Here is a 22,589-nt window from a genome sequence, read left to right as displayed (position 1 = left end):
TTGACTCAATTTCCCAGAATCCTCGAACATCTGGGTTAACCAATAGAATCAGAGCTCTCTTTGTCCACTAGATGGCGCAAGAGTAACGTAATTAATTTAAACGTTATATTCAAACGCATCACTACAAAAACTGACAAAAACAAGTTTGCCCTCACATTCGACCTGTTTACTGCCTGGTCCAGAAAAATATGGGAAAAATGAAGTAAATGCTGAGCATATACGTGGTTCATTGCTTTAAATGAAAACCTCACAACAGACTAAAAAGACCAAATAATAAATGCACAGTTGTATCCTGTATTTAAAGTTCAATAATGTGTTAACATTTAATATCAGTATTGGGATGTTTGGCCTATGTTAGACTTGCAACCTGTTCAAGGTGTACCTGGCTTCTTGCCCAGCTGTGATAGGCACCCTGCGATCCAGACTGGAATAGGTGGTATGAATGGATGGATTTGATCGTACAGCTGCTCTTAAACCCATGTAATGTAATATATTCTGTTTGTATTCACACCTTATAATACATCTACAGTTCTTCCCATTTGATTACAAGAAATAGACTTAAAACTGCAACGTACTCATTTTCATTGGACTAGTAGCACTTTTTGAGAAGTTAACTGACCTCTGACCCCACTACTTAGCTATACCCACAGGTTGTTCACTTACATACCTGCACCGATCTGCTCATGATATGTGTACTATGTGAATAATACACATGGTGACTTCATGGTGTGCATGCGTTCCACTTCTTAAGAGTAACTGTCCAACGAAAATTGTATTTTTTATGTTTTTATTTTGATGACTGATAGTGATTACAGTCAGGAGGTAAACATAATGAATGAGCATGATATTTGAAATTACCATAGCTTTACAAGAAGACATCTATCTCAAGTTATTTGCAGATTTGTAAGGCTTTAAATAATCCAACTTTGACATGAATGTTAGACTTATGGTCCGGTTCAGGTGATGGTTTAACTGAGCGGTAAAAGTGAGTGAAATATTTCTATTACCCAGAGTCTATAGGTCATAAATTCATAACTATATCACTATTGTTAAGTTAGAATTAGACTTTTATTTTCTGCAAAACTAAGATTTCTCTAATGAAGTTCAGTCCGTACTGCCATTATCATCTTTAACCTGAATATAGAAGAAAAAAAAGGTGCGAGTTGGAGTTTAGAAACCAAGTGATTATGCGGGTATTTCCTATGATACATTCATGAGATGGAATTCTACAGTGACTACGTAATGTTCAAAATAACTCCAGAAAAGTTGTGACGCACAGACTCTGCGCTTGCATTTGAGAAGCATTGTCTTTGTAATGAAGAGACAAAATATCTATGATAAGAACAGTGCCGCCACTTCCAAAAAAATATATTTCAATGTCTGCTCCACAGGGCAGGGTATACACACACACAGTTCCTCTGGTACAGTGTCAGTCACTCTCCTCATACATAAAAAGATATGCTTTAAAAAACATTTGTACAGACATGTATAAATCTACAAAGCTATAATGCCAGATTTTTTCTTACATTTTATGCTTGATGTCAAAGAAAATATTGTTTGTGCTATAATGCATTAAGAGAGTATGTAACAAAAATAATACATAGTACTAGATCTGTACAAAATATACCAAACCTCTCCAACAAAGCCTTTGTGTGTATGTGCATCTGGAGATACACACATGGGAATGGTTTAATGTGAGACATGCACTGCTGTTGAAAATGGAAATTACTTTGACTTGTGTTTGAATGGCACATAAAACCTATTTGTTACTTTAAGCTGTGATATTGTGGATACTTCATCTAGTTTTCCTGTATTTTCTGAAGATATAGCCTAGAATCACCTTAAGTCTTCTTTTTTTCTTTTTCTTTCTTTTCTTTTTTTTTTTTTTACAGAAGTAGAAAACAAGTTAATACTGTTAAAAAACAGAAACAAACAGCAGGGCTCAGCTTCTGAGTCCATGTTTTCCAACTTCAATGATTGTTTTCAGATAGTAAGAGTGTTGTCGAAAAGAGGAAGGCAGGTTTTACCTATTGCACCTTTTTAAAACATTACATAAATCATCATATACATCTAGTCTTTTCCAGGTCTGCTTATTGCTGTTGTTGTGGTTGTTTGGCTGTAATGACTTCCATGTTCTTGGTCCAGAGATTCTTCAGCTTCAGCTCGTAGATGATCCTGATGAATAGAGTCGAATAGAGAGTCTGTATTTGTCTGTTTGTTGACAGTTCTGGTGTCCCAGCTGCTAATTTCAATGACTGTGCGAGATAATGTTGGTGAGAGGTGTGACAGGTATGGAACATGCTGGTTTATGGGTGGCTGATTTCTAATGACATTCCTTCTTTTTCAAGAAAACGTTCATCATTTCCCCACATTCTCTCTTTGTGACACACATAAAACAAGAGGAATTAAGTAGCCCTCTGAAATAGGTTGCTTTCTCATTTTGCAGAGGCCCGTCATGTAAATGAAATAAATAACACAAAAAAGTGACAGAGAAAATAATGTGAGAGTATATCTGCATATCAAATTGCCAGGGGTTACTGAATAAAAAAGATCAGTCCACAAAATCCCTTTAAGGCAAATGGATATCTGGTGAATAGTAGATCCAATGGAATACATTCACTGCTCATTTCCTGGTCCTCTTGGGTGTGTATACGGGGATCTGATGTTTGTATGTGCATGTGTATGGGAATATGTTTGGACGTCTCAGCGTTACTGTTGGAGGTTTAGTGCCAGGCCCTCAGGAGAAGGGCAGAGGGGTGTAAGGTGACATTTTAGGGAGCAGGAGAAGCCAGCGCTTCAGCAGTCTCTGTCTCAGTTTCCTGACTCCGTGGGCTTTGACTCTGGGATCGCTGGGATGCATTTGTGTGGTTTGGCAGAGGCCACAAAGCCTGGCAGACAGGTGCACTTGTAGGATCCCTCAGTGTTGGTGCACTGCCCGTTCTGACATAAGGGCACCTTGTCGCTGATATCCTCACACTCGTTTATGTCTGCAGGAGAAAAAGGACAGGATGACTTAGTGAGCAGGAAGCTTGCAGAGCTGAAACAGCTGCGTGCTGCACATCTGCTGCCGCACAGCAGGATACAGCTCTTCTTAATTCTTTTCTGTCTTTCTCAATTCTTCCCTCCCTCTTTTCCTTCAAGCTTTCCTTCCTCCTTTATTACTTCTTCCCCTTCTCCCTTTTTCCAAATTTCTCTCCATTTTTCTTTTTTTCGCCTTCCATTTTTCGCCTCCTTTTACCTACTCCCTCCTTGTCACTTTCTTTTTACCTAGTTTCTTCCTTCCTCCTTTCCTCTCCCTCATTTATATCTTCTTCAATTACCCCTCTTTCCCCCTCTTTCTTTCTTTCCTCTCTGCTATTTTCCTTTCCTTTCTTGTCTATTCTTCTCTTCCTTTTCTTCTTTTCTCTGCCCCTGCTTCTTCTCTCTTTATTCTTTTTTTCCTCATGTCCTTATCCTTCTTCCTCTCTGTCTTTTTCCTGTCTCCCTTGTCCTCTCTGTGTCTTTCCTTGTGTCCTATCTTGGGCCCATTCTCTCCCATTCTGTGTTATTCATGCTTTTATATCTCCTCTAGTCATTTATGTCTAATTTAAAACTTGGCCACTGCAGTGGTTTATTGATTAATTTTAAAGTCAACCTAGAATAAATACAAAGATAACAGTTTTGATAGCTCATTAATTCTGTGAGTCCTCTTCTTTATTAAAAAGGCCGACCATGCTTTGCTTCAGCTTCTTAAATGTGAAGATCTGTTTCCTGTCCAAATCAACCAGGTGAATATTCTTGGAAATGACACTGTTTGTCAGAGGAGGTGAAGAAAAACATCAATACATCTTCGTATTACTAAGACATAAAGTGCCAGCCTTTTAATATCCAGTTTTTAGATCATTTTTTAAACACAAAGTACACATGCTTCATCAAACCACTAGATGGCGGTGATGGAGGAGTTATTTTTTTGGGTCGAAAATAACGGTCAGCAGGTTTGGTATGGATTGGGTTAAAAGAGAGGTGAATGTGTACACCCTGACAACACAGGCTGCTACAGAAGAAGACCATCAGGACTAATGGCTCTAACCGGTACAAGAGTGGAGATTAAACCACACATCTTTAGATTGAGAGTTGATCCACTTTACCACTGAGCTAAGATATATGTCTAATGTTCATAGTTTTACTCTTACAACTAATTGTATAGTTTTTTAAATTGTTACAAATGCCAAACCAGGAAAACTTTTACAGTTGTCTTCACATTTAAAGCTTATTATTACAAACTACCAAAAGTTATCAAAAAACATCCCTTCTCGTTTATTGTAAAACTTGTCATATGGCATGTTAAAGAGACCAAATCTGAACTTGAAATCCCGACCGTCTCCTGCAATGAACCATCCAGAATGACGGCAACAGTAACAACGCAGGATTATATTTCCTCTTGGCCTTCAGCTGATTTGTCTCTTCTCTTTTAAGTACGGGAGGTCTGATTGTCATTTCATAGCAGTCGATATCAAACAACCCTCCTGTTTATGTCATGCTCTGTTGGGGGAATTGTGGGGATATTTATAAAAGGAGGCATGGCGAGGACAGCACAGCTCCCACATGTTTCTGCAGCGCAGGAATTCAATCATTTTCCTCCGTAAAACGTCTGGCCTTGGAGCTGATAAGCTCATATCCAGACAGAATATTGTAATCAGAGCATTTCATTACGACAAGAGGGTTTCACTTTCTAACAAAACAAACATGGTCCACTTAAAGGATAATATATCTCATGGAATACACTGTGAGGAAGAGATTCAAGGCCTTCTTGCTCTTGGCAGCGTGTGACCGGGGAATTTTAAACCAAAGGGCAACACATTGTGGTTTTGAGGAGTGCACTGCTTTCATTAGTTTCCCATAAAATATAACTTAATGCAAGGTCGTTAAATTCAAAGCTTCTCCTTGAGCTTGATGATACACTGCATGGAGAGTTACCTCACTGGAAATAACCCAACCTGGCTCTGAAAGGTTTCTAAGCCGAGGGAAGAGTTTTATGCGGTTTGATTTCAAGATTCAAGACAACTTTTTGAGCCCAGATAAACGAGTTGATTGATTTCCTATTGGATCTAGAAAAGTCCTTTCATATTGTGCTTGGAGCACAGAGTCTCTGCGTGGGTGGTCTGTAGACAAAGACATAAAAGATGCTGGAAGGAGCTCACCTATACAGGCCATCTTGTTTGAGTCAAACTCATAGCCGTCAAAGCAGTCGCAGGTGTAACCTTCACGTACGCGGACACAGCGGCCGTTTTCACATCCGTTCAGGATTCCACATTCTTCTGCTCGGAGACCCTCAAAGCTCTCATAGCGCTCTGATTGGACACAGACATGTGTCAGAAAAACATGCACAAACTGATCTCAGAGGGACTGTTAAGTCATCATGTAACAACATTGCATGCTCAGAGGCTTCTTGAATACTGTGTTAACTAGTGTAGCAAGCAGAAAGGAAACCTACACGCTGTAGATTTATATCTTTTTGTCTGTATACAGATTACTGGGTACATTATCAGTCTGACAACACAATTACACTGCAAAAAACTGAGATCTTATCAAGTGTTTTGTCTTATTTTCAGTGGAAAATGTCTTTGTAGACTTAATATGAGCCACATTCAACTGATCAGTCCAGAAAAATGTCCTATTTCAAGTTATTTAAAGACAAAATGAAGTCTGACTTGCTTGTAGCAAGTAAAAAAATCTGCCAATGGAACAAAAATAAGTTACTTGTGTTAAGACATTATTCTAGGTTTAAACAAATTTTCTAGCAAATTTTTCTTATTCCATTGGGAGATTTTTTTTACTTATCATACTCATATTTGTCTTAAAATAACTTGAAAATTTTTTGTTTTCTGGACTGATTAGTTGAATGTGGCTCATATCAAGTAAAATAAGACAATTTTTACTTGAAATAAGACAAAAAAACTTAATAAGATATCCATTTTTTATAGTGTACTGAGGAAACAAGTCAAATTATACAAATCAAACATCATAACTATAATCATGATAAAAATTTCAATTTTGAATTCAAACTTAGAAGCATTCATAGAAAACTTTTGAGAGTATAAGGAGATTATTAGTCTTGTAACCCTTTACTTTCTTCTCTGCCTAGTTGCTAACTTTGTCTGCTTGCTGTTAGCAGGAGGTGTATCAAAAAATTTCAGAGAAAACAAAAACAGCTGCTTTATGCAGCAGAAAAACAGCACTATCAAAGACCTGAGTGGGATCCAAAATAGTTTTATTAATGTTCTTGAACCTTTAATTATAAGCAGAAGCTTCTCGCTCAGACTGTTTTTATTCTTTTCTATGATGTGTGCGTTCACTTACCGGAGTGTGGATCCACAGGTCGGGGCCCGTGCTCTGGAGGTCGGAGAATGGGCACACGAACAGGCGGCTGCTGAATGCTGTAGTCATTGTCGTTGAACAGAGGAACACTCTCGGGGATGTCATAGGGTCCTGCAGGGCTGCCGTAGTTGTCAAAGTACGGCGGGGCAAAAGGCTCCCCAGGATCCTCTGGTCCCTCGACACCGTACTCATATCCTGGCCGCTCATGCAGGCTATCTGTGCCTCCTCTTCGGGGCAGGTTGCACATTATTGCGAAGTCATCTAAATGTAGCAGCACACAGGGTGGAGGTTTTGTAGACATTAATAAGAAAGATGTGTTTGCAAAAAGACGAAGTTCTTTGAACATATTCCTTTGGATGGATTCTGTTTCTCACCAGTGTCTTTCCCGGGACAGAAAGCACACTGCCCGCTCCAGGCTACGCCGTACAGACAGCAGCACTCAGTGTATGTGGTTCTACGTCCCTGGAGGGGTTTTGCACACATGCTGTCTCCCTGCAGATGCTGCCAGCAAATATCCATGTGCACGTCGTTATCAGGCTCTAAAGTTTCTGGGAGACAGTACATATGGGGGTTAACAATGAGGCTGAGAAAAAAGGAAAAACATAAATATACAGCTGTCTACAAAACCAAAATCTCATTCTGTATGGGCCAGAAGAAAAGAAAGTGCATAAAAACACTCCACTGCAATTTTCCACTGCACTGAAATCTGCGGGTGTGCAAATTTGAGGAGTAGACTGAAGCAGAATGCAGCCATCGCATCAGGAGTTTTGTCTTTTAAAATGCCCTGAATACTACACAAAGATACAGGTGTGTGTGTATGTAACAGCAATCTCAACACACATTCACCTTCACACATTAGTTATACTAATGGAGCAGTATCACTCATAAACTCTTCTGCTCTAAATTTCCAAGAACTTCTTGACTCATACATGCAATACAGAAGTCACTACCACTAAACTGACGACACCAGTTTAAATGTCATCCACCTTCTGTGGTGTTGAGGCTGATGCAGCGTCGCCGCGTGCTGTCCAGGACTAACGGAGGACTGCAGAAACAGTTGAAGGAGCCGGCTGTGTTCATACACTCCCCGTTCTCACAGGCAGTTCCAAATCCACACTCATCGTAGTCTGAAAACACATTTACAAAAACAGACACAACAAGAGTTGAAATACAAAGAAATGATTCAACAATAATCAAAACCTTGAAGGTGGAACGTCCCGCATTTTGATCCAGGTTATAATCGTCACAGAACACTCCTGTGATTGTTATGTGGATGTTTGGGTTATGCGCTGAGACTTGAAACAATCCCTTACCCACACACTCTAATCGGATATTGTCGTAGTAAAAGCCGGAGCGACAGTAGCAGGTGTAGGTAGAAAACAGATTGGAACACTGTCCATTTCTGCAAATCTCCGATCCAAACATCTCACACTCATTTGCATCTGAGGAAAGGGAAAGAGAAAAAGATTCACTCTTTGTGAGTGACAAAGTAAGCCAAAATCAAAAACTGACACCCCTAAAGCACTGGCTTTATGTCCTGTAACTGTGGTTACAGTAATTAGTCCCTGACTAACGGTCGAGGCAGCCTTATGAATGCAGTAAGGGATCTGTCTGCCTTCTGCTTTGAAAAGTTTATGCAGATGGAAATAAAACAGGGTGATATTGAATCTCTCTGCCAACAAGAGGAAACTATAAAAGCTCAAGAATATACATAAAATGTGTAAGGTATTTATGAAAGCCAGCATACCTGAGTAAGGCCGCTGTTCGCCCAGACTCTGTGCAGAGGAAACAGGAACAGGTAATAATCCACTGCCGTGGGGGCACAACTGGTTATAATCATCTGGAACATAAAAATGATCTAATCAGCCAAAGTCGAAGAGTAATAAGAATGAAATGAAACTTGTAATCCTGCTCTTGTCTCTGGATTATCAGGTTCTTATCGTACCTCTTCCTGGGACAGGACAGGCGTGGAACTCACAGTTGTCCCCCCAGCCTGCTCCCACCGTGCAGCAACATTCCTGCTTGGTGGCGTTACGGGACAGGACGTTGCCGCACAAGTTTTCACCGTTTATGTTGTAGTAGCACTCTTTCCTCTCCTCAGACACGGGACTGGGCAGAGGGACTCGAGCTCCAGGATTGGAGCTCATATCTGTATGTGGACAAAGACAGCAGTCAGTGTGGGCAGACAGGTCAAAGGTCAAGGTTGGCTACAGGAAGGCAACTGCCCTACTGTAAACAGCAGGATGCTAGCTAATATTGTTTGTAGCTGATTATAAATATCATCAAAAACTATGTCTCTTATTATTTTGGACTTTTAGGTCCCTTTAGAAGGCACAAGTGGAAACATTCAGAGTTTAATGTTTTTTTTTAATTCAGGAAACCCAATATGATTGAAGAGGGGATGCAAGTTTTCTGTTCAGAAAGCTAAGAAAGGTTGAAAAAGAAATTGTGTTTCTGTTGTTGGGGTTAAACTAATATAACCTTAAAAACTTGTAATTCATGTTATATTTTTTTGAAAAATGGTTGGTAACACTTTATTTTGATAGTCCGTCTGTTGACATTCAAGACTATCAGCAGCTAAGTAGTTGCATACAAACTGAGTGTCAGTTTATATATCATAAGACGAGACAAGTAGCATACATACATAAGGTGCATTATCGGTAGATACGTAGTTTCATATCAACAGTTTATCAGTTTATATTTAACAAGACTCATCAATCTATCAGCTGAAAGTCTTACCACAGATAAGATGAAGTCATGCTGCCTCTGGTTTCGCTCATGAGATCTTTTTAGGAAAACAATTGTACAGTTGTTTTGGGGTAAGTCTACTGAAATGTTACCATAATTTTTTGTGTCTACCGAGTATGTTTTGTATTCAAACAAATGAGCTTTCCTTCTCTGATATGCAGTTGTGAAAAACTTGTTTGTGTTTGGCTCTGTTTATAGAGTTTGAACTATTGTTAACTGTTTTTCACTTTAAATGGATAGTCCTAACTCAGGTCTACAAATGCTTAGCAGAGAATTCCAAGAGACAGTCTGTTGATCATTGTCTATACACAAGTTGACTATCAAAAACGATAGAGATTTGTTAACATTTCACTTTCAACGACAGATTGATTCAGAGTAGCAGGGTATCAACTTACAAGAAGGAGATGACAATCCACAGATAGTTGCATGACAAAAAACAGCCTGTTTAAAAATAATAAGAAAGTTGGGAGACAATTTTTTAAAAAGTTTTAAAACCTTGAAATACACCTTATTGTCTACTAATAGTTGATTGAATGCATGTTACTGGTCTGTTGAAAAATTATATTGAATATCTTCTGATAGTTGTCGAGTGTCAACAGATGGCCTATCAAAATAAAGTGTTACCAAATAGTTTGTAAAGTTATTTTTGAAAATTATAAGTGTTGATCATGTGACGATGTTGATACTGTTGTTGATTTTTTTCTAAAATCTGTTTTTAAGTAGCTTAATTTTGTTAAAAATGTAAGCTAGGCCTAGATAAGCATCCTGCCTCTGCCTTTTCAGTCAATACGTAATACAATAACTGTGGTTTGTTTAAAAATGTTGGTTTGTTTAAAATGTCTTTCTTGTGAAATATGATATATTATGTATAAAGACTGAATAAATCTTGCGACTACTACTAGTACTACTAGTACTACTTCTACTACTATTACTAGTACTACAACTACTTCTCCTAAAACAAAAATATATTCATCAGTTTTCAAGTCGTATGGAGGATTCAAGTCTCAAGCTTCCACAAGCTGCCACAAGTAAAGGCCTTTTGTAATGCGCACTACACCACAAAATTAATGAGATTATCTGTTTCTGGTAAGTCTCAGTTTCACTGTTAACAGTATGTCCTAAAGAGGCTTCAGGAGGGTGTACTCCAGTGATGATACCCCATATGATACTGAAAAAGAAACCAGTTTTAATGTAACTCCTGTAAGCCTACTGATACATGATTGGTCAGTTCAACCAGAACAGCCTCCATACATCAATATGACAAGGAGGAAAATACTTAAATAAAGCCCAGGATCAACTCTTACAAGAAGTGAACTGGTTGAAACAATGACACTGTAAATACAGGTAGAACAAAGTAAACCTCATAACGGACGGTTAAGGTATCAAACATAACCTGCACGCCTCCAGCAGTTAGCCTGCCTCTGCTGAGCCTGCTCATTTGTCCGAAGGCATGGGCTCAGGCATTTCACCCTTAATCTGTCGGCTTAGCCAAATGGAAACACTGGCATGTGAGTCAACACACCATTCACTCTCACATGATTGATTCACACACGTCAAAAGCAAACAGGGGGATGTGGCAAAAAGGTACACAAAGGCATAGCTGGGGCTTAGTGCCCAGGCAGGAGAAAAAACATCCCTGCTGAGGGCGCGCCGCTTAATAATGTAAATACACCAAAATCCTGCACACATAGGCCTATCGAGCCTTTTACACGACACATGAAGGTTTCCTTTGTCATTCTGGGATTGCCATACACTGCATATCTGCACCCACTGCAGTGGGGATGATGTGAGCATGAAAGAAAGCTATGATCTTTGTGCTACTGGCCAACAGCTACACCACAGCCCTGACAAGGAAAAGGGTTTATCCTAACTAGGCCCTCAGGGTATTTACTTGGCTCTACTCAAGGTGTTACTCCATCATTCCTTTAAGGGATTAGTCTAATACACAGTTCTGCAGGCATCCCACCCAAACATAAGCCCAGATCATAAAACAAATGGAAACAGTCAGGTCAGAAAGACACTGGAGGAGACATGGAGTAGGTCATATCCACCTCGTCACCATCATTGTTTGGATAATGAGAGACGGCTCATTAAATCAGGGAAAACTCCGTCTCCCAGTGATGGGACAGAGAATTAAGTCCTGTGAGTCACTGTGAGTGCTGGTTCTACTCTATTACCCAGGGAGCGGCACTGGCTGGTGATGGGATCAAATTCCTCATTGTCGTTGGTGCAGATGCACAGGAAGCTGCCATCGAAGTTCTCACACAGGGCCTCCCCGCACAGCGCCAGGCTCATCTCGCACTCGTTCACGTCTGAGGGAGACCGGACAAGAGGGCAGTTCAAGGTTCAGACATGTGAGGAAGTATACACAAGCATGTGCTCAACCTGTTCTCGTCATGATTCTGTTTAAGAGTGATTTATATCAAACTGACAGAAAGACATCACACATAAGATCACCAGAAATACACGACTGAATCACTCTTTTTTTCTTATGTTCTGAATGTGATTTTTCTCTCTGAGTCAGAAAGAGGACTTCAGACAGAGGTTATTTTGGCTTTCCGAGACACGTTTATCTATTTGTAGAGCGTCTTTGTTGCCACATTTCTTTGGAAGTTCTTGTAAAATTTGCAGCCTGTTCCTCTAAACTCAAATTGTTTGTGCTAGGTGCTTGCACTCGATGACCTTTGCAGAATCCTGTGAGGATCAAGTCAAACAACTGATATGTTGTTTTTTGATACTTCTTTTGTTTCTTGGGCGTTTCATGCCTAAAGTTAGAGGACAGAAGTTGAAGTGGAAAGAGAGAAAGATGTGCTGCAAATGGCCAAGGGTGGAAGTTCATGCTCTGATTTGACGGCTGAGGCCTCTGCACATGAAAACACCACCATCACTCAGTCTTTCCAATATTTTAAGCCTTCCTAATATGAAAACTTTGATTCTTATTGATGTAAACTTCTTAAATTCATCCTTCTTTCAAAAAGTGGTGCTAAATAACTCCCTGTCACTGTGAATCAGTTTTTCTTTTTCCAAACCTTAATGAGACAGGACTGCACACAGCATTCAGGTTCACACACATTAGTTGCTCCAGTGGGTATTTAAACGTATCATATATCTCATTTGTATGTGGGAATGACTCACAATGAGCCACAGCAATATTACCGTAATATGTTTTGTCAAGTAGAACAACAGTGTGACTCAGTGATGTGTTTTTGGAACAACAGTTGGAGCTCTGTGTCACAGAGGAACAAGTTACATCAAGCTCTTGGCCACAAAGAAAATGCTTGTTAGTAGCATCAGTGGATTGTTGGGTTTGAACTTCTCACATGGTGTTTTAGCAAAAAACATTTCCCCACACTTAACTTGTAAAAGGAATATGGGACAAGAGTTCTTTGTAGCTGAGATACACACCAACACATTGGCCTTTGTCTCCTGGAGGGTTGGTGTAGCCTTGATCACAGTGGCACCGGAAGGATCCGTCTGTGTTCTCACAGAAACCATGGTTCCCACAGATGGTCTCATTGACACACTCATCAATATCTGCAAGACCAGAGAGCACACGAAAAGGAGAATGCAACATTAATATTTACATGTCCCTCTGCACAATAGGCCTTTAAAGTGCTGCAGTAAACACTGTGCCCCTTTCCCAAAATAAACATCTCTACCAGTTTGACCTCACCAACAATAACAGCAGAAATCACTGCCATCATAACATGTCAGGGACACCGTGGGGATCACACTATTTATTAAGAGGCCTTTCAAACTCCAGTGTTTGTAAATAGATTTATGGAGGCTCTCTCAGAGTGTGACTGAGTGCTGTGTGGATCTGGAAAACTGCAAGTGAATGAAGTGAGAAGTGACAATGAGGTCACCAGGATGCTGGCAAAACCTTTGAGATGGAGGAGTTGACAGCATGCAGACGCTCAACAGGCAGCGGGGAGAATGATGGCTGAGAGTTAACATTTGGCGTAAGGAAATTTTATGACTGACTTCTGACAGCAACTGCATTCCCTTTTAGTTGATATACTGTACAAGTCGAAGCCTGTTTTCATGAAATGCAGACTGCATAAAACAACGACGTAGTTCCAGTGACCTCACCCAAAGTGATCTAAAGCCCAAATATGCTGGTCTCCATAATGAAGATGATGGCTCTGAATTACTTTTGGCCGATTTAGAAACTGGCCAAGAAGTAAAGTTAAGACTGTAGCCTAGCCATGTGGCAAACTGCTACACCTGTCGGTCACATTAGCCACGCCCTTAACTATGCCAAAATTACTCATGGTCTTAATATTACCAAAACATAAGAGTTATAAAAAATAAAAGCAGCTCATGTACAATTGTTTTACCGTAAGAGGTGAGGAGAGACCAGAACTGTTTTTGTATGGGGCTGTGAAACATGCTGTATTCAGCTGTAAGAATGGTCATTTAATATGAGCTCCATGAGAGAACTGTTGGCTTCTGAAGCTTGACGGCTGAGGTCACAAGACCAAGGATTTACTGGAGTAAGTTACAGAATCAAATGCTGATTGTTCCACCGTGTGAGTAAAGGTCTTGTGTATCTGCTGTTGAAGGTTATGGATTGCCGGAGCAGGAATGCAGAGAAGCAGAGCCCGTGGAAGCATACACTTCTTGACCAGAGTGAACCCTATCAGCTCTGCTGCCGGGCAAAGTATCCCATCACCAGCCCTCACTGCTACTACTTCACAAAAGTGATCAGAAAGCACTCTCACTTCCCTGATATGTGGCTGTTAAGTCTATTTTACATTGCTCTGTAAGTGTAATTTAATGACTTTTTTCACAAAATGTGAAAACAATCAATATAATCTTGCAGCATTATCAGTGGATTCAGACCTAAAAATTATAGCTAAACAAACAAGTGTGTTTCCACTGTACAGCACTCTGGTATTGTTATTGACAAAGTTCAGCCAGAAGTCTCAGCTCCTTTTGATTTCAGAACAGTCCGTTAGGGAGGAGTGACTCTCACAAGTGCTGCAAATTTTCCAAAAGTTGAAAGGTTTTTCAGCTGAGAGTGCTGAACACAGCAACAATCAACTGTGCTGTTGGCATTTTTGTGCTGAGCTCTAACAAATGTTAAATGACATTGATTTGATTAGAGAGCATGAGCTGCTGGGGCAGTTAAATGCTGAAAACAGGCCCTAAAAAGTTCAAAACATGGGACTTAGTGCCAGGCCTTAAAATGATAGAGATCAAAATTTATTTCTTTTTGTAATCCTCAACATGTTCAATCTAAGGCTCTGTTTACACAACAATGTTTCATCTTAAAACGCTGAAACACAGGGAAAACGCAATGAAAAAAATCTGCATTTACACGGAAACGCAAGGGACTTAAACTGTGTAGTAAGTATGCCAGGCCTGTAGTGGGCGCTATAAGTCTCTAGTCCAGAAGCCGCTTTTGGTAGATCTAGACAGAAGTAGAGTTGAGCCGATCATCTGGTGTCTGTGCACAAGTGGAGCAACAGATGCACATTTTGTTGAAAGACAGTCAGCAGATTCAGAAGATTCAGCAGCACAACACAGTAGTTCGCTACAATCTAGTGCTGCACGATTTGGGGAAAAGGTGCGATTTGCGATTAGGTGGACAATATTGCGATTGCGATTGTGCTTGCGATTTAATAAAAAAAGTTGTGTCATGATGAGTCTACAGACTTGCTTGGTTATCATGGAGAAAAATCTGAATTGCAGGTGCTGACATTGCGATTGCGATTGCGATTGCGATAATCGTGCAGCCCTACTACAATCGTAACAACAGTACTGTTGTCCTGTTGTATGCGCTCGTGAGTAGCGGAGTGTGACGTCAGCATTTCCACTGAAAACGCCGGCTTACCATTAACACAGCAACTGTGTCGGCAGCGTTTCAGAAAAATCCCACTCTGGAGGCTGTTTTCAAAAGTTTGCGTTCTAGGTCGGCTGAAACGCCGTTTCCGTGTAAACGCGAGGCTGAAACGCAACAAAACGTTTGCGTTTCAGCCTAAAACCGTTGCCGTGTAAACATCCCCCGAAAACTGTAGAAACACGCTGCTTTCTGTTAGTGTTTGGGAGGGGGCGACACTGATGCTGAAGCTGGAAGCATCAACCATATCTACAACCTGCTGCTTGAAGACACCATTTTTAAGCTAGCCCTCACATACATGATTAAGCATCAACCTCTCAGAGAGAGGCCAGAGTCTGATACAAGAAAGGAGCATCTAAATGTAAAGAAATCAGAGTTCCACATTGACACTATAACTTGGTAAACTTGTTTTCTGCTGAGTCTTAATCTAACTTGCTTTGACAACATGTTACATAACCAGCACTGATCAGAATTGATTTTAATGTCTGTTTGTTTGTCCTGAGAACACGAATAGGCACGAGAGAGGCCTGTTTGTTTGCTCCAATATTGTTAGATATTTGTTCTGAGACTCGTGTTCAACAACACATCTTGTTCTTTTCAGATCCTGACATTAAAAACTTCTTGGTCAGCGGAAACTCCTCAGTCATAGATAAAAGGAAGTCAGCGCTTGTATATTTTCTGTAAGTCATTAAGTCTGGGACGTTACGGCAGAAAGGCTTGTTACTTGATATGAACTCCTTTTATGAAATTAGTGAACAGGACAAAACAAGCTTTGTCTGTTTTTTAAAAAGGCGGATTTAATGTTTTGTTCGTTCCTGAGTTTCATAACAGAACTCCATAACTATTCCATTCAAAGTTTCCATGACTGAGAGGATCTCCACCACAGTGATAATAAGTTTATGAAAAACAGGAAAACAAGTCTGGAATACAGGAAAAAGGGAAACAAAAACAAGACGAGCAATTTCTAATACCGTATCGTCCAAACAGCGTGACATCTGTTAGAACAGATCCAGAATGTAAAGGTTGCCTACAACAGTGATGTAGACGTGTTATTTTTGGCCTGCATGTTGTCCAGTGCTCACTTACACGATAACATCCATTTTCTCAGCACTGTAGCGAAGGGAAGTATGCTCGGATGCAAAAGTAAATAACAGAGCTATCAGATAATCCGTTTAGCAAAACAAACCGTGAATTCATGAGCAATACTGTGACAACATTTCCTTTGCTGATGTGGAAAATTTTCAGAGTTTTGAAGCAAAGGAGATGATTTTAATCCACCGCAAATGTATAGCAGGGGCTCAGAGAGCTCCAATACATTATGCAATCCTGCTTTGGTTGCAAAAAACTACAGTTAATAAGACTCTTTTTCAGAATGTGAAGCTGCCGTTGGTACAAACAATAAGAAACAGATATATTCTAGCTAGCAGTGCTGGCAAACCCTTAAATTGCATTCCAAAGTCTAGTGGCACCTCAAATGTATTAAATAATTCTGGACTCGTCACCAGAATTAAAGCTATGGTGTTGTCTTGACCAGTTCAGTTTTCCTCAGAGCACTCATGAAATCTGAAAAAGGAAACAAAGTGAGCAAAGGAAATCTCCAGCCACAGCCCTCTGTTCCTCTGCACAAAGACAAGTGTCTCCGAGGCTGAACCTCAGTCAGCGCTCCTGCTCTGACTTGGCCACTTCTTTAACATGCCTCTGGGGTCAGAGACAGGGGCTCCCACAGGCCAATAAAACTGCAGACAAAAACTGTCTTTGTCATCTGTCACACACTTCACAGGAAAAGCTGAGAAGTGATTAAATAGCTAGAATAGACTTGTGGGCTCAAGTGGCTGCAGAATGACAGGAGAGTGGATGTACACATGCTGCAAACCGCCAACCCACTGGATTTGCATTTTGCAGCTGAGGAATGAGATGCTGAGCCGGAGCAGAAGCGTTGATGTTTTTTGGATACTTTGAGACATAACAAGTAATTGAGTAATACATTTTCTGGAATATTATTCCCACAGCTTGGAGAGGAGGGCTCTCAGATTAAGGTGAAAAGTATTGTGTGTCAGAGTTTCTTCATGTGTGAAGACCTTAAGTAGAGTTTGGAATGTTGGAATGACAGCGGACGCCAGCTGGGAGGTCTGGGAAGAGGGTGATGAAAGCTCTGCACTAATATATGAAATAATCAGTGTCTGCCGGCAGCTTTTCATTCATGTGTGACACGGAACAAAATCTGCTGCAAGCCACATGTTAGGGAGGGATGTAATCAAAGTATCATCCCAGGGAGGGATGAGAGCATCAAAACCAAAATACTCCAAACGACCTTTGGTTTCTTTCAGCGTATCTGACGCTGGTCGCTGCTAACTGAGTTAACTTGTTAATGGTTTGTTGGGAAAAGTGGATGAAACCACCACAAGATAACTCCAAAAAGAGCTCATCTAACACCAGCAAGGCTTTGGGTTGGCTTTTAAGTCTTTCCATGTAGTAATCAGTTACAACAGGAGACATGCAGAGCTGTGAAGTACCAGCTGAAGGAGAGAGGAGGGTATGGTGAGCACGCAGCACAAAAGACATCTGTCGCAGGGGTGCCCAAACTCTTTTCAGTGAAGGGCCAAAAACTAATCAGGGTGGAGGGTCAGGGGACAAAAAACAAGCGTGGCGATAGTTCAGGCAGACCACGACGTCAAGCTCTGACAGTCTAGCTATCATCATCATCAGTGCAGATCAGCTGATTGCTCAGCTGACTCTCATGTCTGCCTCCTACTAGAAAGTTGCATTTAGAGCGGGACATTTAAACTCCTTCCTGCTTCCTCTGCTGGCATTTTGCAACCCACCTCCACCCCACCTCCTCCTGTCAATGTATCCATGTCGATTGCTCTGCTCTGTCTGGGTTTTTATTTTTGCTACTGCGCTCCCTGCTTATGCCGTTAATGATGGCTTGTGATGGACAGGAAGGTGTGCTCTGGTGACTTAGGCTTTCCACACAAGTGCGTGGAAGAGCAGGGAGTCCCAGAACAGAACCATACCGCCAAATGAAACTGTGCAAGTTAATAAAGATCAATTTGACAAAGTGGCCCTGACTAAACTGAACATTCATATTGCAGTGCATGATATTAAATATGCCTATAGCATAATTGTGCAAAGTAAATACTCATACATGTAATTTTAAAAATGAAAACATTTTTCTTTACTATGTTTTACCCATATAGCACAAATAGTAGGCCTTTGTCTTCAAAGACATTCAGTGAAATATAACCTGAACAACATGGGACGCAGCATGCTCCTATGGAACCAAAATAGTGCATTTTCCAACCTCTTAGAATGAGGAATAGTAATAAAACTGGACACCTGTTGCAAATTTGTTCTCTATAAATGACTACTGTATTTACATTAATTTACAAAGATCATACTCTTTGAAACAGCCACTGTGTGCCTACATAATGGGCAAACTGCTGTGGAATCAATTTGTGTAAAAAAAGTACTGCTACCCAACTATTTTTAAACCTTCTTTTGTCAGAGAGCCACTGTCTCATATGCTCCATCCCAGCCATGACCCTGCATCTTCTCACTCTGGTCATGGACTTCCAGATCTGAGCTGAAGGAACTAGCACCACCTTTCTCACAATGTAACACAGTGTTAACCTGTGGCCAAGAGAGGAAGTGCAAATACATAATGAATGAGAAATTCAAGCTGCTGGCAGTAGAAAAATAATAATGATTATCAAAATTATATGTATATATAAAACAAAGATTCAAACATAGGCAGTGGGCCAAAAAAAAAACCCTGGTGGGCCCCATATTGGACAGCCCTGATCTATCCAATGATATAACCTAACAGGACCTGCTTCCTGGATCCGGTGATGCTGCGGTCAGGGGGCTGGGTTGTGTTAAGTGTGGGTCTTCATTCAACGTGTTAATCTGGAGCACATGGTGGCAAGCTTCAAGAATAAAGGAATCAGTGACTGTTGGCTCACCCTCAGCAGCACACACTTCTTCCATATTCTCTGGGCAACCCCTCGTCTGATTGGGTCCATATGCAGAGGTGATTTCACACGCGACTGGCAGGGATGAGGTGAGCTTTTGTTTTCCTGAAAGGCACGTTTTACATCTACAACCTGTGTTTGGTTAACTACAATGGAGGATATACCATGTGTGTACTTCTGAGAGTAAAAACTTCATCACACATCTGCACGACAGAATGAGTGACGCACACACACATGGTAAAGCCTTTAGATTTCTATACGCTCTAAAGGGGTGGGAGGTTGGCGAGAGTGTGACCACAGACAATTTCCGGCCTCGGGCAAGTCTTATTAAAAGCAAAGCAAAGCCTGAGGGAATTTATGGGCATGATGGTGAATTAAAGCTTGAAAACAATAACCTGCCTTTTTCACATGCCCAGGAGCCCTGTGCACAGCATCATGGTAGATCTGAGTGCACAGTTGCCTAGGAAAAACTCTGTTTTCCCCTTTTGTATCATAGCCTCTAAATCTAAATGAGCACTGTGAGCAGAGCCAAAGACAACCGCTGCCCCTTTTTCAGAGGTCGGTGAGTAAAAATAAAACAACGCCCCTCACAGAAAACAGCAAATTACAGCGTCTGGCCTCTTCCGAAATTTTTGATGATTTTTACAAGCAGACAAAAATGCCCCAGAGTCACTGAGCTCCCTCCCTGGACTTTTATAGGGGTGACGGCAGAATCTCCCACAACTCTATCTGAGGTGAAACAAGCCACGATTGTGCATTAGCAGTGGGCTCCCAAAGGCTCAGACTTTTAGTTGTGAGTCAGCGGTGTGCTGTGTTGTTGTGAGGTTTGGTGAAAACAGCAACAGGGGAAAGATAGAGCAGGCAGCGGTAACATGCTGTCACATTTATTCAGGCAAGGAGGAGTGGGATTTTCTGGGACTATAGGAGCACAGAAAATGTGTAACTTATAGCACATAATGTGAGCTGAGGCCTTTAGTCTCTTATACAGCTATCAGGAACTTAAAATTAAATCAGACAACACCGACTGCACTGATTTGATCCTATAAGCGCTGCTTAGCAGAGCTTAGACTCTGACACTGTAGGAGCGGAGGTGAGCAGCTGTTTTCAATCTTTCCTTATCGCACTGCAGGCCCCTGCTCTCCTCAGCTGGTGCCAGACACACAGCACCATAAAGTGCAGCGAGGAGGCAGCCACACGTAGCCGGGATCAGGGTGATGGAGGGGATGGAGGTCTGATCTGTCACTGATCAGTGCTGCGCCGGCGTATTCTCCCCTGATCTCTGTCTGTTGATAGGCCAGTAACAACTCAGGGTTCATGAGAATACGTGAAGTGCATCTTGGCTGGTTCTCCTTCTTGAACACAAACACACAAGTGAGGATGCAGAAAAACCACAACCAACTGAATGCACACTCACATGGACTCGCTTACACACACAAAACACCCACAGCTTCCAACACATCATTCCAATGTGATGCTCTCAGTCTGCATCCCTTCTTCTCCGGTCACTCTCTGGTGACTCTTTGGGCTCTGTTTTAGGAAAGGAGAAACTTTTTTTTTTTTTTTTTTTTTTTATAAGCTAGGCTTCTTGTTTTATGGTGCTGTGAGAGCGACACAGACAAGCAGAATGTGTTACAAAGTAAAGAATGATAAATGAAAATCTCTGTGTAAAAAAATATGTAAAAATGTGAAGCCCAAGTTGCCTGATCCTGCCAGTAAACACAAACGGCATCATGTATTCTGGGCGGTCATGCTCATATGTTCGTTGTTGTTGGCGAGACGTGGACCCAGATGTAGCTGACGCTCAGGCCAGTCAACCCAGGTGACCTGGCTCCTCAGTGGGGTGTAAGAGGGTGGGGGCTGACATTCTTCTCCTCAAAGAAGAAGTGCAGTGATCAGATTCCTCCTTGTTACCTCGCCAGAGGTTCTCCATTAGCTCAGTGTCAGGAGAAGAGGACCGTTATCAGCTGCTGGCTTCACACACCGCCTCCAATGACAGTGCACTCCTTTTTGTAAAGTGCCCCAATTTCATCCCCCTGGCCTCTTTTTGCACGAAACCTCAAGTACCTGATAGCTTTTGATTTAGATCAGCGTCTTTGTGTGTGCCTGCCAAACAGATATCATCATCTGTGCACAGAGGGAGAGTCCTACAGAGTATGAAAAGTGTTGGGTTGATGTTACGCTGCACTAGCTTCAAGCCAGAGTAGATGTGCAGTACAAACATAGGTAAGTCTTAGTTATAACACATTTGAAGGACAGTTGGCCTTTGCTCTACCTTGACTGTCTTTTAACTATAAAGGGTTTCACCACTCACCACAGTCTGTGTTGTCTCCCCCCTTTAGTCCAGGCTGGCAGCCCATGAAACAGCGATACGAGCCGATGGTGTTCTCACAGTGCCAGGTACCACACACTGAGCTGCCAAAGTCCTTACACTCATTCTGGTCTGTACAGTGAAAGACAGACAGAGATGCAGATGTTGGTTAGAAACTCACAAACAGAGGCACAAACGTAACCACATGTGCAATCAGACACTCAAATGAAAGCACACACTCCTGCACAGGCACACTCATATTCCCTCTGCTGCTCCCAGCCTGCTTCCAGCCTAATGCCTGTACAGGAGGAGTCGGCCAGGAGGCCTGTGGTGTAGCTGTCCTCAGCAAACGCAGCAGGCAACAGGAACGGCCAAGAACAATATTATCACAGCAACCCAAGAAGTTGTGAAGGAGCTAAAGGGAGACGTTCCAGAGGGAGAAACACCTCTTGCTCACAATGGGGTCATTCATGCTTTCCTCAGGGGAGACCGAGTGCAGGCCTCCAGCCATGCAGTCCAGGCACCCCTCAAGTCCTGAGACCACGCAGGAAAGCCTCTAAGCTAGGGTTGGACACTTTCACAGGAACCCTGTCCCAAGTATAACGCTATACATAATCAATCACAGCCCACTGTGCTATAGAAGGTGCACTTAAGACTAAATGTAGCGTGACGATCAAACAGCAAATGTTGACATGTTGGTTAACTCAAAGAGTGGAAACCCCAGGACAGAGTCCACACCACTAAACATCACAGAGGACGTTCATCCTGAGGTCTTACCTTCACAGTCGGCCGTGTCAGCGTTGAACTTGAAGCCTGCTTCACACAAGCACAGGAAGGAGCCGTAAGTGTTGAGACACTGACCCCGGATGCACACGTTGTCTTTGCTGCACTCGTCGACATCTATGGGAAAGGGAAGAGAAACTGATATGAATGAGGAGATAATTAGATTTAAGAAAGGGTGGGTCGAGATTTGTTACATATTGATGATCACTAAATATCTCCATATATCCTCTTTGAGTCCACAGGGAACATCATTCCTTTTCATAAGCATCACACAAGAATGTGCAATCAGGCACTTGTCTGTGCACAAGATGCATTGGCCATTTGGAGCCTCTAACAGTGTACAGTACAGCAAACAGGAAACAAAGGAGGGAAAAAAGGTTTGTAGGCTGAGAACATTTTCCTCTGACTTGTAAATATTAATAATGAACGTGACATGCTTGATTAGCTGTAGATTGGTGGATAATTGCAGCATTACAACATAACTTTTAGGTACTTGGACTCGTGGTAGATTCTGGGGGAAAGTACGGAAGAGGGGAAAATCACTTCTGGGGGAAAGCTTGTCTTCCTTTTCCAACCT

At 41.6% G+C, this 22,589-nt stretch overlaps 1 protein-coding gene across 1 annotated transcript in view; it reads right to left on the bottom strand.

Moving 5' to 3' along the window:
• Nucleotides 1–820: 820 nt before the first annotated feature.
• The window catches only part of LOC141806307 (latent-transforming growth factor beta-binding protein 2-like), a 100,128-nt gene continuing 78,359 nt past the window's right edge, over nt 821–22,589 (bottom strand). The window contains exons 30-41 of the mRNA XM_074691749.1: nt 22,007–22,129; nt 21,233–21,361; nt 12,511–12,639; nt 11,283–11,417; nt 8,303–8,506; nt 8,105–8,197; nt 7,671–7,799; nt 7,344–7,484; nt 6,732–6,905; nt 6,340–6,618; nt 5,181–5,330; nt 821–2,987 (exon numbers count right to left, since the gene is read on the bottom strand). Of these exons, the coding sequence (XP_074547850.1) occupies nt 2,812–2,987; nt 5,181–5,330; nt 6,340–6,618; nt 6,732–6,905; nt 7,344–7,484; nt 7,671–7,799; nt 8,105–8,197; nt 8,303–8,506; nt 11,283–11,417; nt 12,511–12,639; nt 21,233–21,361; nt 22,007–22,129 (1,862 nt within the window). The 3' untranslated portion in view covers nt 821–2,811. The remainder of the gene's footprint in view (nt 2,988–5,180; nt 5,331–6,339; nt 6,619–6,731; nt 6,906–7,343; nt 7,485–7,670; nt 7,800–8,104; nt 8,198–8,302; nt 8,507–11,282; nt 11,418–12,510; nt 12,640–21,232; nt 21,362–22,006; nt 22,130–22,589) is intronic.

Source organism: Halichoeres trimaculatus, unplaced genomic scaffold, assembly GCF_033239565.1.
Source record: "Halichoeres trimaculatus isolate MK-OKI-2021-1 unplaced genomic scaffold, fHalTri1.1 fHalTri1_scaffold_17, whole genome shotgun sequence".
In the NCBI taxonomy this organism is placed as follows: domain Eukaryota; kingdom Metazoa; phylum Chordata; class Actinopteri; order Labriformes; family Labridae; genus Halichoeres; species Halichoeres trimaculatus.
This window is presented reverse-complemented; position numbering and strand designations above follow the sequence as displayed.